Source organism: Manacus candei, unplaced genomic scaffold (genome assembly GCF_025592945.1).
Source record: "Manacus candei isolate 608988 ecotype Guabito, Panama unplaced genomic scaffold, ASM2559294v1 h1tg000011l, whole genome shotgun sequence".
Classification (NCBI taxonomy): Eukaryota; Metazoa; Chordata; class Aves; order Passeriformes; family Pipridae; genus Manacus; species Manacus candei.
Window position 1 is genome coordinate 14929823 of NW_026138059.1, and position 18058 is coordinate 14947880.

Genomic DNA, 18058 nt, shown 5'->3' on the forward strand with positions numbered 1-18058 from the left:
GAGAGAGTAATCAGACATTGAAATGGGCTGCCCAAGGAGGTGGTGGATTCAGCCTCCCTGGAGGTTTTTAAGATGAGACTGGATGTGGCACTTAGTGCCATGGTCTAGTAACCACAGTGGTGTTGGATCAAGGGTTGGACTTGATCTCAGAGGTCTTTTCCAACCCAGTTGATTCTATGTGTTATGACTGTTTTCCAAGGTCATCAAATTTTTAACAGCATAGCTTATCGAATCCTGTTATGAAGGTTTGGTTTTATCATTAGGGGTCAACTAATGTACAAGTCATACAAACATTTGAATCAATATTAGATTGGAATGAAACCAAAGCAGCACAGAATATTCGGTGCTACCATATAGCAATTAGGAAATTTATGATCTTCTTCAAACACTGCTTACATCTATAGGATTTATAAATCTTTCTACTGAGCACTGGAAATTCATTAATTATAACCTAAACCAAGCAAATGTCTGTACTTCATTTCAGCACCAAAGCTCAGTTAACACTCACTATCACTGTAATGCATTTTTTTGAGCTGGACAAGGATTGCTTACTGCCATATTATAAAAGCTACACACAGAAGCTCCACAGCACATTTTGGATAAGGATGCTACAGCAAACTCCCAGTATAACAGGGGGCTCATTTTGCCTGTTGTCTTTTTACTAGGATGTTTCTAGGTAAGGGTGGCACTCAGTGAGGTAAAACTGGCCAGTGTATCAGAAGACAAAATGGCAAAAAGTAACATCTTAAATCTACATATGCTGAAGCCTATACCCATGTGAAAAAAAAACCCTAAACTACTCAGATGAGCAAAGTGAATGTGGTTTAGTATGTGAATACTGGAGTCTAAAATTCACACCACAGTGAAGAAAAAAGTTGTGCAATACATGGACATCAAATAGAGACAATACACAGTTTCCCAAAAATGGAAAAGGCAGATGGATTACAGAGGGTAACAAGATAATGAAGAGAGGTGAAGAAGGAACTGGAGTGCAGGAACTAGGAGCTGGGATGCAAAGTTTGCAGTATCTGCCAAGCTGTAGCAAAGGAAAGCTTTTGAGGACCCATGAGAAGATACTAATTTAAAACAGATAAAAAGCATACAGGCAGAACAGACTGCTGTGAAACAAGATTCCTCCAAGGTCTGCATGTAACCAATCTCTTTCCCTATGATGTTTAATAAAGTTGTATTGTGGTAAAATACTTTATAGTAGCAAGAAAGTAATCTTCCTACCTTGAATGTATTCAGCTGCTGATTAATTGTCTCTGTTTCCATTCCAACAGGACCTTGTGACTCTTCATGTTCTTCGGCTCTCCCAAGCAGATTGGAAAATTCTTTTAGCTTACTATAAAACTCCTCAACACGGCAAATAGTATCCTCTACTTGATCTTTCCTGGCTTTTGCTCTGTCTAGTAGCTTGTTGCATTGTTTATTTAAAGCTTCCAAGTCTCTCTTTATACCAACAAGGTCAGGAGAAGCTTCAGCTTCTGTGGCTAGCATCATTTTACAATTTTTATTAGCATTTTCATTATTCATTATAAGATCCTCCAACTTTTTCAGGAAATATTTTAAGTCCTCTCTCTGTGATTGCAATACCTTGAGATCTCTCCCCACTGGAGCCATGCTATCAAGTTCATCATCAAACTCTGCAAACTGAGAGAACATCTCTCGGATGCTGTTTTGGAAATGGCCGATTCCCTGAAGTTTTGTCTCTAAGAATGAGCACCTATCTTCAACCTGCTTGTTCACTGCAGTGTATTCTTGCTCCAAAGATTCAGCTTGGAGCAAAAGGTCAGAAACACCTGCTGAATCAGAAGCTTCTACTACCAGGTCTTGGGCAAGCTTTTTTGCTAGATCGACATGAGGCTTTAAAGCCTGCAAGGCTTTCTGCTGGGCCTGCATCATTGTCAGGTGTTTGTTGCTGAATGACTGAGGTCCAAGTGAGTCATGAGCTTCCAGATGCTCTTTGGCACTTTTAAGCTGTTTTTCAGTTTCCCTGGATGATTCCTGAAACTCTTTCAGTCTTTGTGCCATATTTTCCAAGCACTCTCTCTTCTTATGTAACTGTTCTGTAACCACATTCACATTCTGATTCAGCACCTTCGTTTCTTCTTGAATAATTTCTTTATCTGTTTGACTTGCCCTGAGCAAACTTTCAGTAGAATTATTTAATAGCTCCACCATCCCATGGTGTTTATCCAGGTCCTTCTGCCATGCCCTCACCTGAGCAATAGAATTCTCTATTTCAATAGGGTTTATGCCAACTTTTAATTCACACAGGTTGCTTTGGCACTTCTGTATCCATGGCTGCAGATTTTCTACATGCTCCTTGTATTTGAAGGCTTTATCCAGACAATCTGTTAATTTATCTTCCCTTTCTTTTACCTGTTTATTAATTTCATCCCAGTTATTTCTGAGCGTAGCAATTTGGGATTGTAATGCTGCTTTGTCAGCTCCTTGAGTCTTCTGTAAAATACTTTCTCCTTCTGCAACAATTCTTTCATATGAACCAATCTGATCAGTCATTGTCTTCTTAAATTCTTTCTGCTCTTCAATTAGTGATTGCAAGACATCAAGTTTGGCTGACACAGGACGAGCCTGGTTCAGCTCTTCTTTCTTTTTGCTTAGCCAGGTCTGAAAGTCCTTAGACATTTGCTGGAACTGATGAGAAGTGGTGTATGCTGACTGAAGCTGCTGAACATGGTTATCTACAAAAGAGAAGACATTACAGAGATTCATTTTGTCAGATCTGCTAGTATTCAATGGAAAAAAAAACTAATATTGATTCTATTACACAATTACATAACCATTAATGTAAGGAAAGCTGGTCCTTTGAATGTGGTGTTTGACTGGCAGACAACCAAGTCAACGAAGCTTTTTGCAAGGGACAGACTCATGTCTATTATACAGCAGAGCAGTGAAGGCATTAGAACATGAATCAAACAAGGTAAGCTTAGCCAATTTGTGTCTACATGAATCCCCTTCAGGCAGGTTTTGGGGGTAAAAACCACACAATCGTGTTTTATGGTATTATGAAGTGTAAGCACAGAGAATATTAAGTGGTCTAACCTAGTAGTGTCTAACTCATGGCCTGCAGGCAATATGTGTTCTTAGGAAGATCCTTCGAAGTTCCTTGCGACCAGAGGAAATTAAAAAGCTAAAACTGAGGCTGCTAGGGACAACAAAGCATGATATCACTTGCAGTGTATTACTTGCTCAGTTCTGTGCTCACAGGGTAAGGGAAGGCTGCAGACTACATGCCCCCTTATGTCACAGGCAGTTTTATACAATTGTCACTGTGTTCCTCCAAGACATTAAGGGGTTCTTGCCTAAAAATTATGATTTTGGCTTACATCTGCCCCAATGAAGTTAGACAGCTCAATGAACAGCATCCTCTTTTGGTATTCTAATTCAGTGAAGGTGAGGAAGGAAGAGATGAGAAAAGAAGTCCTGCTACTGTACTTCAAATTCTCTCCAAAACTTTTCAGTAGAGATCCCAAGTAGTGTTCTTACTTTTTCAAGGTATGGGGACTCTCACAAATTCTAACGTACAACTGCTTGGGGAATGGACTAGATAGAGAGCTGGCATCAGGCTCAGTTAACTCAATATCTCTATCATAAAGTCATGTTTAACTTTATGCTTTAATTACTATTTTTCTTTAAGTAAATACTAACCTGATTTTTGCTCAATATCCTTAAACAATTTTAAGATGCCATCTAGCTGTCTTGTAAGTTCTGCTTTCAAATACTCTTCCCCAACTAGTGTTGACAGCTCTTCACAAAGGGTTTGCGCGGCATTTATATTCTTCATTTCCTGTTCTATTTCCTCCTTCAATTCTCTAGCAATTTCCAGTTGTTGTTTCACAGCATCAGGTTGTGTACTCACAGCCAGGCTGCTGCTTAGCTTATTATCCAAGGCACTTAGCTTATCAGATAGAGTTCTGAGTAGACTTTGATACTCTGTGCTTTTCACAATGGCTTGGTCAATTCGGTCACATCTCTTCCTCAGCTGGCCAGTTAGACTGTCCCATTTCTGTGCCACAGCTGCCAGTTGCTCTTTTACAATTTCATGTGAGGGTGGATGTTCACCAGGTCTCTTCAGAATCCCTTCACCAGCCATAGTTAACTGCTCATACTGTGGTTTTCTGGTGTCAAACTCTTTGAGCAGAATCTAGAAAAAGAGAATTTTAAAAAGCATTTACCTCATGAGAAAAAGAAAAGTGCTTCTGACAAAAATCATGTAGAATTTGTTGTATCTAAGCTCTCTAATCAATCTCTGACCTTAAAAGCCAGTGAAATAAAGGCACCTTCTACACATAAACTGTGTTGTTTTTAAGCATTTACATCAAAGAACCAGAAAAAAATGAGGTGAATTTACATATCATCTAATGGAAATTCAACCAGGAGATACAACTAAACAATGAATTCTGTTGATATCACAGTAATTAAGTAACCACACCAAGTAAAGTAAGTGCTGTTTAGTTTCAAGTAGTGTCTTCTTTCCTAGACAGTTTTGGTATTTCTCTTAAGATAGAACTTCAAAGAAGGTGTATTCTGACATAATACTGCAATGCATTATTAAAGCACAGAAAATACCTGGATAATTCACAAAATTACTGAATGTGTACTCTGAGACCTTTAAAGTTTATATCACTGGTTTCTGGTATTTTTTTTTGACAGTAAGTCACAGTGCTTGCAGAAGAAGGGAAAAATATAATGCTTTTACTTTACAGAACATTCCAAACCCTTTCTTTTTAAGTCAATTAGGTTGAACTTTTAAGGACTGTTAAGTGATACACTATGGTTTTATGCCATCAGTCTAGATTTTTGAAGCACTTACAAACCAATTTTGAGTCATTTTCACATAATCTTAGAACACAGTTCATGTTTTAAGCACTTCATTTTAATCAATAATTATATTGCAGCTTTAATAATTTTTTGCAAAAAATATGTTTTTTCTCATCAGTTTAGATTACCTGGCAGCAATAGAAATGTTTGAAATTAAAATTTCTACATTATGAAACCTCATCTGATTTCACTTTTGTTTCTTTTGTCTGCAGTTTGCTGTATTGCTGTCAGCAAACTGCTCCACTTTTTCATTATACTTTCTTCTGTTTTTTACACCCTTGGCCTCATATCTATCCACAGTATTGCATTTCACTTGCCTTTGTATTTTTGTTAGCTACTGGCACAGTCTATTGAATAAAATCTCAAAAAGCTAGTTCTAAGCCTAGACTGTAATAAAGAATGACCATAAGATGTCAAATTAATAAAATCCAAAGAGATATTTTCATTCCACTCCAGAGAAACCACACTACGGTCAAAACAAAAAAAAAATCTATCAGAGGATCAGTATCTTCTCAACATTTTTTCCTTTAGCTGTACTGATCTCTCTTCATTCCTATGATAATTTTTTCTTGTAATTACTGTAGTCAACTATGACTTAAGCTGATAAACAAATCTAATGGATCATACTAACCACTATCTACTCTAGATGCAAAACAGTACTTTGCTAATAGAAAAATACCAGAAGAAATGGAAATCAATAATGTATGTTGGCACTACTCACCTGAACCTGTTGCTTTTGTGTATTCAGCATATTAGGATCAATTGATAGTGGTCCCAGCACACTGACCATCAGCTCTTTTTCTACAAGCCAGTGCTTTAGCTGGGCTTCTGCTGTCTGGAACTGGGTCAGGTAGTTTGATGACTCCTCCAGTTTTTGTTGTCTCTCAGATGTAACTTGATTGAGCTCTTTCCATTTGGAATCTAACAATGATAATGTTAACATATTGCATGCATATTCTAGCAGATGGGTTGTCAGACAGCAGACTATATATGAAACATAAAGAGAGCTCTCTCATAAGGCTTTTTGATGATTAACTCCAGATGCCTTATTGCAGTGACTCGGCAAATACATATTTTAACAGTCAGACCCATATACATTTGGATGAAGGTCAGACACTTGTGGAATTTTTAGACCAATGAATATACAACATGTAATAAAACTGGACTAGCATATTACTAAATGAAATACCCCTAAATTTAGGCTTTGGTCTCAAATGACATTAAAGCCAGAGGGCTGTACTCAGTTATAACTCAGGTGCCTGATCTAGAGAGACAAATCTTCCTTCTTATTCAGTAAAAAAACCTCATACCTTTATAAGGGTTAGCAGAAACCCTAATTTAGGCTTCAACTTTGAACAGCTGTCTGAAAAAGCCTAACTCTTTCAAACTCTTTCAAACTCTCTCAAACTCTTTCAAACATCTGCTTTCAAAGCCTGTGGAGATTACCTGTCTCATTTAGACATCTAAACAAGGTACCTAATGACAGGCAATGAGAATACTTCTGCACATAGCTATTGCAAAAGTACTGTGTGAGCTTAGGTTCACATCTACGCCAACATATGGTCTTTTCCACTTGTGGCAAGTGGCTTCCAGAGGAGACATTGAGTCTTACAGTCTTGCAACTTTCCCCTTCCCCTCTGTGAAACTGTCAGTGCTTGCTCAGTCAGCTCTGGTATCTTGCTAATTCTCCCTGTCCCTGATCTTCATCTTTGGTTTTTTCAATTCCTTTTTGCTGCTTCACAGTCTTTGACCTCTGCTCATTCTGTATTAATTCCCTTTCAACATTACAAAAGATCTCTTGGAGATCTTACCTGCTACTTAAACTTTTCAGAGTTTCACTTAAAACAGGACAGACTGGAAAAATCCTCAGCTTCGAAGTTACTGTTGGTGTAGCTATAGAAATGCCTATCACTATGGAACAAGACTGACCTATAATTTATTTAAAATATGGCAAACCTAAAAAGAATCTTTAAAAGCTTATGACAATTATGCACTGCAATATCTCAAAATCTACTGTCCAAACATGGTCATTTCCCCCCTTTTTTTGGCAAAATGTATAGAATCAGTTTTAGAAAACAGTAAAAGGTTACCAAACCTACCAAATGACAAAAGTCATTAGTTCATGGGGAAAAAAAACATGTAAAAGAGCATTACCAACAACTCAAACTGTTCTTTACATGAAATTAGAATCAACTTAATCTGTTGTATTGTGTAAGAAGAATAAAACATGTATCTTGAGTAGCAACTGGTCAGTCAAGTTTTAACTGCAGATAAAAGGTAAAGCCCTCTAAAGCAGGGAGTCAAGCTATAGCCTCTCTCAACTGCACTGATACAAATGCAAAGCCTGTGGACATCACTATCATTACTCCAGATCTATACTCCTGTTAAGGGAGTTATTTCCACAGAATTTAAGGGGTAGGAGGGAGAAAAATACTAAAAATACTAGTGATTGGTAATACATTAAAAAGTTCGTAATAAAACAACTTCCAAATCACTGAGCTATGATACAGCTTTACTGAAGTACCTATTTTATCCAATGTTTGTCTCCACTTAGGTGCCTCGGGAGAGTCAGAGTTCTTCTCCAGCAGCTCTGTTACTTTGTCCTTTAGTTCCTGCACTTTATTAGCACTTTGCTTTAATTCAGTTTCAAAAAGCTGCAAATTTCAATGATAAAATAAATAAATAAGAGACTAAAGAGGAATGGTGAAGTTTGAAGTCCTTAATATTGAGATGCTAAGCATGAAGATAAACAGTAAATATCTGGCACTTATATACTACTTTTCTGTTATGAATCTCAAAACACCTTATAATGGTATATGTTGCTGGTCAAAGTTTTTTGGAAGAGAGAACCTGAAAGACTTAAACTACATTAATAATTATTGCTTAATTTGAACAAGTGACAGAACTAGAAGAATTCAGATAAATAAGTTCTACTAGGTCCCATCATATTCACATATATTTGGAATCTGTTAACGTACAAAAGGCAAACTGACTACTGCAAAGCACAGTTCACAGTAGAAATAACCCCAATAGCACCAACAGAGAGGAGTGTGGTGTGGCCTCTACCTCAGTAGAAATCCTGCTGTCACAGACAGTTTCTTGTAGATCTCCTAAAACCATAGTTTAAAGAGAACCATAGCTTAAAATGAGGCCTAACAGGAGACTGACATGCCTCAGCAAATCCAAATTCATGATGTTCTTGCAGACAGAAGTGAACAGTTCTTATACAACCGGCAAAGGGCTCTCATACGAATGTTCTTAAGTAACAAAGCTTGCCCTGGAGAGTTGCTTTTTAATTATCCCAAACCCACTAAAATAAACACTGAACAAACTGTACTTCATTTAGAACTTCTAGTAAAAGGTCCAACTGCATTAGATGACTCTTGCCTAAGCACTCATTCAATTTACCAGCTATCTGTGAATATTCTCCCATTACTACACCAGGGGTAAGATGCTCATGTTAGCTTTGCATAGTCTCTGTTAAAAATAAAGAGCTAGTTTTATTCCACACTTAGTCTGAATTTTAAGATTGAATGTTATCCAGCTCTGAGGAAAATTGGTAGATGTTCAGGTTAATTTTTAAGGATGACCTGCCAAATATAAAAGAAATTCAGTTAAATCAAATTCTGTTCCTTGTTTAAACACAATCACAAGCAAGGAATGAATTTCCCCTATGCGTTGCATTTCCCTTTATAGATGAACCTTTACATGTGTAAACACTGTCCTTCATTGCTAGGGAAGCATATGTCTCCAATGCTGAAACAGGGCAGAAGCCTACTGCTGATTCAGTGGTTTTCTCGAATCAGCTAAAAGGTGGGGAGGAGACTGTTGTGCAGCTATATAACTTAACAAGCATGACAAGGCTGCTGAAGAGAAACACTGCCTTGGAAGAGACATAAGCTGCTGCAGCTGCAGAGACCAGGAGGTCTGTGGAGTGTCAGCGAATCAGCAGCTGCAGAAACAGCTTTTGGACAGATACAGCCCTTCAGATATTACAAGTAATCTAGTATATACCTTTAAACCTCTAAGGAGATCAAAAAAGTTAATTGCATAATCAATAGAGCCTCACCTATTTTAACTGTCCACCAAAATTACTATTTTCTGACCTGCAAAACTGGTTCTCTCTGACACGGTGCTCCTTTCTCCACTGACAGAGTTTGCCAGATTTGCTCTAAGCCTGACTGACATGGTTACTAGGATCATCTAAATACTCTCAGCAACATTAAGCTAGGCTGAGATATCAGTTATGTCACAGCATCTGCCCAATAACCAATAAAAAAGAGTATGTTTTTGAAGGCACAAACTACCTTATGTTGCTCAACTTGGACTTTAACCGCTTCACTATCAGTTGGAGCAGCTTCCCAGTCTGATGCAGTTTTATCCATTTTTTGCAACCAATGCATCATTGAGGTTGATTCTTCCTGAATATTTTGCATTTTTGAAAGCATACTTTCTAGTTCTGAAATCTTTTCATTCAATAAAACTCCCAAATCTTCATAACTGTGATTTACATCAGACATAGCTTGTTGAACAGTTGTCAGTTCTGTAAAAGGAAAAATGCACAAAAACTATGTTAGAAGTTACAAGCCTTTCAAACAATATCACCTGGACTTCTAAACAGTACTAGTTACAATAGCTAATAGTCCCCCAAATAAGAAGTTGCTGAACGTGTTAGAGTGATTTCCAATTCACTCTAAATATGGCAACACTACATCTGAATGAGCTAATATAAGTTCCTATTTGCAAGGACTTCTCATTTCACAGAAATCAGTTTTTCGATACATACAGTTACATAAATACCTTTCAATCTTTCTACCCGTTGTTTTTTTAGTATTTTAAGCACCAATTCCCTGACAAAAAGTTTAACATGCTAGGCTACAGTTCCGGTATATAAAGGTCTTATGTAAGATCCTTTGTCACAGTGACACAAACGTATATGAAATGGGTGTCTTTGTATACATATACTTGTGTATATGTGTGTTGTGAGTGCTAGTGGGTGTTAAAATTTCAAACCCCATAGACACGTATTAGGCTTTTCTCAAAAGCCATGTGTTATATCAAAATAGCTATCCCTGTATACATTTATAAAATTATATCTTGAGTCACGAAACACAGCCAGATTTAGTCTGTCTTCAAAGAAAATAATGATAGGTATTGTTATAATTAATTTTAGTATCATTCCCTAGTCAATATAATTTTCTTATGAGATGGTGATGTGAACAGATTTATATACAACATTAAAAAATACGTCCATATTTATCAGCAATTGGCAAGTACATTTCTTTATCACATGCTGAAATTTTTACTGACCTTTATTTTTCAGGAAATCCTGAGTTCCTGGAGCTCCTGCTTCACCATTTAATATTGTGCCACCTGTGGATCAAGAGAGATGAAGTCTCATGCTTACTCCCACCCAGGAAGACCACCCCCCAGCACGGCATTTCCTCTTCAAAACAGCAAGATACATAGCTATTACTACAACATTAAGAATAAAGAATAAAGCTCCAGCCAGTTAGTACCGTAAGTGGTACCGCATATGCATTGCACGTGCGTATGTTCATATGTGCTTAGGGTACCTTTACCCACCAGGGAAGTGGTTGAGACATCATCCCTGGAGGTATTTAAAGGACATGTAGACATGGCACTAGGGGCGTGGTTTAGTGCTGGACTTGGCAGTGCTGGGTTAATGGCTGGACTTGATGATTTTAAGGGTCTTTTCCAACTTAAATGACTCTATGGTTTACCACTGTACCTCTGCACAAAAAGCTCTTGATACCAATTGGATTAATCCCTCCCTGTATTGTCATAAGCAAGACTTCAGCACGTGCTCCATGACAAGGATTGCACAGTGGAGTCCTTACTGTTAGACTTGAAGTCCTTACTGTCACTTGGAGGCAGCCACTCATCCAGACACCCCTACTAATTAAAATAATTTCAGAGCCTCTGGAACCAGAGCTACATGAGCTTTCTAAAACACTGTCAGACACAGAGCTGGGGCACGTGATCACGCGCAGAGAACTGCAAGGAGAATCACTTCCCGCTCTCCTGCACATATGTATTCCCAGCTGAGCAATTAACAGAGAAAGATTAATGGTTTCCTTGGAAAAGGCTATGCATCCACCCTACAGTACCAGCTGGACAGTGAGGACCACATTAGTGGCAGCTGGAGGATGGCAAGAGAAAACAAACCAGATAAGAGAAGTCACAGGCCCCTGCCAGAGTCTTGTAAATCTTCATGCTCTATTAGCTCAACTTTAGTATTTTTAACTGTGCTAAAGTGAAACACAGTAAAGCTCTTGTCTAGGAGGGCAAATGCTCTAGCCTGAAGGATTACAGCTGCTCTTACATGATAGTTATTTAACTGTTTTTCTATTTGGATGCATAGAAGCAGAGAAGGAGGTAGAGGAAGGAGCCCAAATAAGGTTCCGAAATGTTCCTTGAAAGATTTTTATTAAAAGTTCAAACAAAAATGAAACCACAGGCGGCTACTACAAAGAGATGTGAGAAAGGAAGTGTTCTACTTTTTCCCACTAGGTATCCTTTGGCAGTCCCCATCCTCCCAGTGCTTTGCAGTTGACCAATGAAGGCCAATACACTTGAAATTATTTCCAGACCTAGTCAGTTCAAGAATTGACTGAAAATGTGCTTATGGTCATTAAAACACCCAAGGTACCACATCCTTGAACTGTAGCTGGAATGATACTTAGAAGAATAACTCGTTTCTGTAGAACAAATTAACATTTAACACTGGAGTACAGAAAATCGTGAAAATAGATTTGTTGCCTTTAAATTCTGATTACCAGTAAAAAAGAATTCAGCTGAAGGTCCAGACTGAAAAAACATTTTGGCCCAGGAAAATCATGCTGGGATATGAAGTCGCTACCCTTCTGTTCTGTTGTTTCAACTAAAACACTGACTAGCATTAATTACACTATTATATTGGGACAAGTAGGTTTGCCTAGGCTCACTTTTTAGGTAAATCATGTCCTCATTACTCTTCTAACAAAAATTCCATGACTCTGCAAACCCTTCTGTGTTTGCCTGGTATCACAGAATAGCCTTCTGGCCATTAAAGAGGTATCTCTGTGCAGGTACATCAGTGTTTGCAAAAGCAAGGTTTGTATTTCTCCTGCTTGCAGACTTGAAGACAGTGAAGCACTGAACACTGATCAGAGTAAGTCGACTTCTCAGTATCAGAAGCTTTCTGGGGTGAGGTGAAGGCAACTGTGATACTGCTATTTTGTTCATTATCTGAGAACTACATACCAAAGTAACAGCTTTAGGACCTGTTAATCATTAACATCAGAGCACTTTTACACAATTTTGGCAGAGTAAAACAATTAGAATGTGTATTGAATTACTACAGCAATTAGACAGTTTGAATGAGAATCATAGCATACAATGGTCAGAAGAGACATAGCTAAATGACTTCTCACGAGCCATAATATTCAGAATGCTAATCCAAAGGTGAAATATTTTAATTTTTGTCTTAAAGGTTTTAAAAATTCCTGAAATATAAGGCTTACCTGATTATACAAATGCATACCTGACTTGGCAACTGCTCTCAGTTTTGCAGGAGAAGTCACAGCAGTAATTAGGTTACACAGCAAAGTTCCTCTGCTATTCATTTTCTGCAGTTCGGGTGCTTTTAATGTCCATTCATCTTTTAAATTCTGGTTAAGACAGATAGTAATTTGATCATTACAAAACTGATTTCAGACTTAAAAGATTTATTGTAAAGAAAGGAACAGCTCTGCTACTTGGGAATCCCCTGCAAACGTGCAAAGGAAATGTGAATGTAAATGCAGACTGCAAGTTCCCTAATCCCAGTCACTATGACTGCTTACACCTTAAATCTGTACTTTAATGTTTGTAATAGATCCTTTAGTTCTTTCAGCCAGATTTCACTTTTCCTCTACAATAGCTTACCAATGTATCTTCCAAAGGTTTCTTTAACTCTTCTGTATTCAGGGAGGGTTGTCCTGCTGGAATTCGTCCTGTGGTCTCTTTTATCCATTTCTTTAATGATTCTACAAGGAGCTCAAAAGTATCCATTTGTTTCTGACAAGAAGATACATCCTCTTCTCTAGACAATTAAAAACAATTAAAGGAATGCTAGTATTCCATCTGATAATTAAACCAACTGATATTATCAATCCAATATCACTATTCCTAAATTCAAAGTGTCACAAAAGCTAATGTTAGGGATATAAGCAGAATGTACAAAATCTAGTCTTGCTGTAAAGGTAACTTATATGGAATCTTCTATAATTTCTCCAGTTTTCCTTTGCAGCTTGATACCAAATGGTACTCTAAAGCAATATGCACAAGCAGCAATTTCTGTTCTATCAGAGAAGGGGAGAAGGGTTTTCTTAAAACTGCCAGGACTCCTGCAAATTTGAAAAGTTACTTGTCTTTACAGTCCATATTAGTGCTCTTGAGCCAGACAGACTAACTACAGAGGCATTTTCAAATAGAATCTTTCTCTTTAAATAAAAATCCCTCACTTTGGTTAACTGCAGTCTCTTGAGATTGCACACAAAAGGATAGCAGTCATCACAACATTCACACTATGTTATTAGCCAAAGCGGAAACACTTTGATTATTCAACTTACTTTTCCTTTATAGTCTCCTCTACCTCTTTGAATTTCTTAGATAAAGCATTTACTTTTTCTGATACCAATGCTTTATCTCCAGGAAGAGCATGGAATGAAAGTTCTTCAAGAAGCTGCTTCAAAACTTCCAGATCCTTCTTGTGTTGTGCCAATTCTACACTAGCTTCCTGCAAAATAGGATTACATTCTTCATACTAGACTTAACAATCACTAGTTGAAAATTAAACTCTTGATTTTAGCTAACCAACCAAAGCTGGGAAAAAAGCATGCCTTATTTATTGTTCAATCACTTAGAGGAGTTAGACTAAAAATACACAATATATACAAATTGAATGCTACAGTACCTGCATGTACTGAGACACTTCACTGACATCTTTTCTTGGTGCCTCTGTCTCACTGAGGGCCTGGTTCTTCTCATCTAGAAATGACTGAAGTTTTTCTGACAGACCTTCAAATAACTCCACTTTAGTCTTCAACTCCTCCATTTTCAGAAGCTTCTCTCTATGCTTGTTACTTGCTTCAGAAAACCGTCCTGCAAGTTCACTCATTTTCGCTTGCAGCGTGGATGCAGTGGATGGATCTGCTGTTTCCGTGAACTTCTTCACTTTTTCATTCATAGTGTTTATACTGCTTTGGCGACCCGCAATGTCTTGTTCCAGCATCTGAAACAAACAGAACTGCTTTGCACTCCTTAAAACTAAATTTTAAGAAGTAAACCTGGTCCACCATATAAAGCAACAAATCAGTATGGTTAGACCAGCAGTGTAGATCTATTTCAGCTACAAAAATCCTTATGTGCAGTTTTACTTCACATAACAGTCCTCTTATCAAGTATTTTGAATCCATTAAAGGTGACAAACTAAGATTTTAATTCTTTCTTGAAATCTGCATTATGAAACATATGTTTCTTCTTTCAAAGAATGCTACTTACAATGCTTTTACTAATAATATCCTGAATAGCAGCAGAATTCAAAGGCACTTGTTCTTGTTCCTTAAGGCCCTTTTCAACTCCTTCCATCCAATCCAGCATTTCATCCAAACCATCCTGCACACTTAGGGATCGTGTGAGAGTTACTTGAAGCTTCTCATTCCTTTCATTCACAGATTTGGATAAATTGTCATACCTCTCCACAATACCATCTGATAAAGAGAAAATAATTTCAATATTTTCCTCTAGTCAAACTAAGCTTTTAACTCGTTTTACTCGTTCTTACCAGTTGAGTCAAAAATTGCTACATCAGAATGAAGAAAAAAATATCAGCTTCAGTCACTAATAATGCAGAATCAAAGATCAAAATCCTCAAACAGAGCAAAGAAACACACAAGACAAGGGAAATGAGGAAGCAGCTTACAGCTGTAGTGCCCAGCTTTAGAAACTGGTTCCAATGAAGCTCTACCTTAAGACAGCTGTAGACTGTTACCAAGAACTAAAATAGCAGGTTATTAAGACAGGTCTTCTACAATTATGTCTCTTGTGTTATTGTGAGAGCTGAGAAGTTCTTCCAGATGTTTCTTCCTTAGACATTCAACACTTTCGAGATAACTCTCTGAAAGTTACAAGCTCCATATATCTCCTATGGAGTTTCATCACCAGCTCCAAAGAGACAAGCCTACAGTTGGGTTTTTTGTTGTTCTGCAAGTTACTTTTGGGATTCCAGTAAGAGATAGTTGTGTGATACACAGAGAGAGTCTTCAAACTTTAGACAGTGGTGAATGTCATGCTGTGCTACTTCTCACAACTGATAGTGGAAAAGTATTGAGTGTAGGTGTTAATGTTTTGGTGGTGTAAGGTTTTGTTAGTCACAAGTTTTTTGGCCTGTATGAGAAGAGGCCAAGGGCTACCCCATGAAAGACACAGATGATTTCAGCCAACTACAGCTGACCCGCCAGAAGGCACAGCTGATCTCTTCAGCCAAGCTGGTGGTGCCTCTCGAAAATGTATTTAAGAAAGGGGAAAACACTGCATGGGACTGAGAAATGAGGGAAAAGAAAGTGTGAAAACCAGCCCTGCAGACATCAAGGTCAGACAAGAAAGAGGGATAAGACGTGTTCCAGCTGCTGGAGCGGAGATTCCCCTGAAAACTGTGGAGGAGCATGCTGGAGCAGATAACCACAGTGCATGAGGAGGTGGTTATTTCCTGAAGAAACTGCATCCTATTATCCCAAAAGATTTCAGCCTGTGGCGAGGTCCCGCACTGGAGAAGGGGAAACACATGAGGAGGAGAAGCAGAGAAGAGAGTAGCTGCTGCGGACTGACCACAGTCACCCATTTTCCATCCACACTGCACTGTTTGGCAGGAAGGATATGAGTAGCTGGGAAGGAAGGAGTGACAGTGAGCCTGGAAAAAAGAGTGAGGTGGAGGATAGCATTGCTGTAATTTGTCTTTGTTTCTCACTTTTGAAACCTGTTTTATTTGGCAATAAATGAAAGTTAATTTTCACCAGGTCAAGTCTGTTTTGCCCACGACAGTAATTGGTAAACATCTTTATCTCAACTCACGGGCTTTTCCATCTTATTTTCTACCCCCATCCGCTTGGGCAAGGGAAGTGAAAGAGCAGCCAGCCAAGGTCAACCTCATCACAGTTAGTTTCTTAAAGTCAGAAGGAAATAATCCCTCAGCTCAGTAAACTTCAAATAACTGCTTGGAAATAGGTAGTTAAAGTAATGTTTCTTGAACCTGAACATGCTCCTTCCCACTGAAGAATTTATGATCCTCAGCAAATCACTACCTTTGCTTGGCAATCCCTATTTTGGGGAAAAAAAAAGTGCAAAAATGAAATGACAGCTTTTAAGTGAAAAGCATATGGATCAATGTAGGAGAGAGACCAACAATGAAGTTGCTGTATTGTAATGGCTTATGACTCAACAAAACATGGACTTGAACAGTGACACAAGAATGTGGAAGCTCTGTATTTTGTCTCTTCCACAACCTGCATGCAGACACAAGTGATAAAAAGAGGTATTAAGAAAAGCAAATATTTTACCCAGAGTTTTCTGAATCTCATCTTTGTCTGGTGTCAGCTCTCCCCTTGTATCCAATAACACTTCAGCAGCTTTTTTCAGTTTTTCTACAGCAATTTGGTGGTTAGACACTTGTCCCTGAAGAACCTGTAAAATTTCACTATTATCAGTTATGCTTTTCAGTACAGTTGATAGTTACATTTGCAAGGTATGATACATCATACAACCTAAACTTAGTGCTGGGAATAAACTAATTCAGTTTCTGACCTCTCCCTAAGAAAAATCCTGATGAGTGGCTCTGAATGCTGTTGACCTTCTGGCCCTTGTTTAGTTCATTCACCATCTTTTTTGTCTTCTGTTTTAGAATGCTTGTCCGACTCAACTGATTTCTTGCATGTAACTTCAAAATGTGTCTTTTGATTAATTGTTTCTAAAGACCACTTGTACAGACTCCATATAATAAACATATTTTTCAACTCAGCATCCAACAACAATTCAGGGGAAAAACATACAGTCAGCAGCAGCAGTTACACATTCACCACAAGTAGTATTGACAAAGGATCAGGCTGACATCATAGTGTAAATAGGAACAGCTTGAAACAATATGATTGCCTTCACAGACAGGAACTTCCTGGAGTCAGTGTCACTGAATTTTTCCTACGTTTGTCCATCTAACCAAGGAACACATGTTTAGATACTAGCACAGTCATGATTCACTCCAGAGTCAAAGACAGTAAGGATGAATCAACTTCTAAAAGTCGCTTTGTCTCTCCACTACATCAAAGTACTTTAGTGTAAATAATCTTTAAATTATTTTAGGCCTCTGTGCTAGGTGCATCTCTGTATGATGTACGTTTGTTTTTATTCACTTGCACGTTATACAAGTCCAAAATGAAGGTGCTTCTCATTTATTTTTTGATACACACTAACTCAATGAATATATGAAGCAAAAGGTAAATGCTATGTGCCCTGCCAGGACAAAGAAGACATGTCAGTGCATTCAACAATGGCCTCCAGAGCACAACCAGATCACAGTACATCTTGCTGACCAAACTGACACAATGAATCTCAGAGAGACCTGAAGAGGAACTTTCCTTACACTAGTACTTGTGTGGAAAAAAATATAAAAGAAAAAGAAAGAAAGAAAAAAAAAAAAGATGTACCAGAAAACTTTGTATGCTGGCAGAAGGCAAGCAAGCTGATGCCAGAGGCTCTGAAGAATATTCTGAAGAACAGTTAATCCCCATAAAAGGATTAGACCTCATCATGCTGCCAAGGTCTGTGTCTAGCTGGGTTATCAGCTGCATGTGTTGGCTACAAGGGACAGCTTTAACTTGCAACACCTGACTTCTTCAAAATACTCTTTGTTTTGCTTTCATTAATTGGCTTTCTTTCTTCAGCCTCCTGTTTTTTCTCTTCCTTTGAATCTTTTGACAAGTTGTACCCTCTCCCTTCTTCCCAACTCATATTCATTGAGTGCTCTTTTGTGTGGAAACTAATCCATTTAGACATTTCATAAAAAGAACCCCAGTACTCACTCCTTTTGTATTACTTCCATGAAAATTTGCATTATAGAGAATAGAATTCACTTTGGCATAAGGAACAAAAAGTTTAAATGAAGCTTCAAATTGTG

General features: G+C 38.0%; 1 protein-coding gene across 14 annotated transcripts in view; it reads right to left on the reverse strand.

The window, feature by feature from the left end:
• Positions 1–18058, reverse strand: part of DST (dystonin) — a 307129-nt gene that overhangs the window by 78182 nt on the left and 210889 nt on the right. For all 14 annotated transcript variants that reach the window (XM_051777805.1, XM_051777809.1, XM_051777812.1 and 11 more), the window contains 12 exons: positions 16449–16572; positions 14395–14603; positions 13808–14125; positions 13464–13630; positions 12778–12934; positions 12395–12521; positions 10159–10221; positions 9156–9391; positions 7373–7502; positions 5570–5769; positions 3676–4171; positions 1234–2708 (listed from right to left, as the gene is read on the reverse strand). In XM_051777805.1, coding sequence (XP_051633765.1) covers positions 1234–2708; positions 3676–4171; positions 5570–5769; positions 7373–7502; positions 9156–9391; positions 10159–10221; positions 12395–12521; positions 12778–12934; positions 13464–13630; positions 13808–14125; positions 14395–14603; positions 16449–16572 — 3702 coding nt within the window. The remainder of the gene's footprint in view (positions 1–1233; positions 2709–3675; positions 4172–5569; positions 5770–7372; positions 7503–9155; positions 9392–10158; positions 10222–12394; positions 12522–12777; positions 12935–13463; positions 13631–13807; positions 14126–14394; positions 14604–16448; positions 16573–18058) is intronic.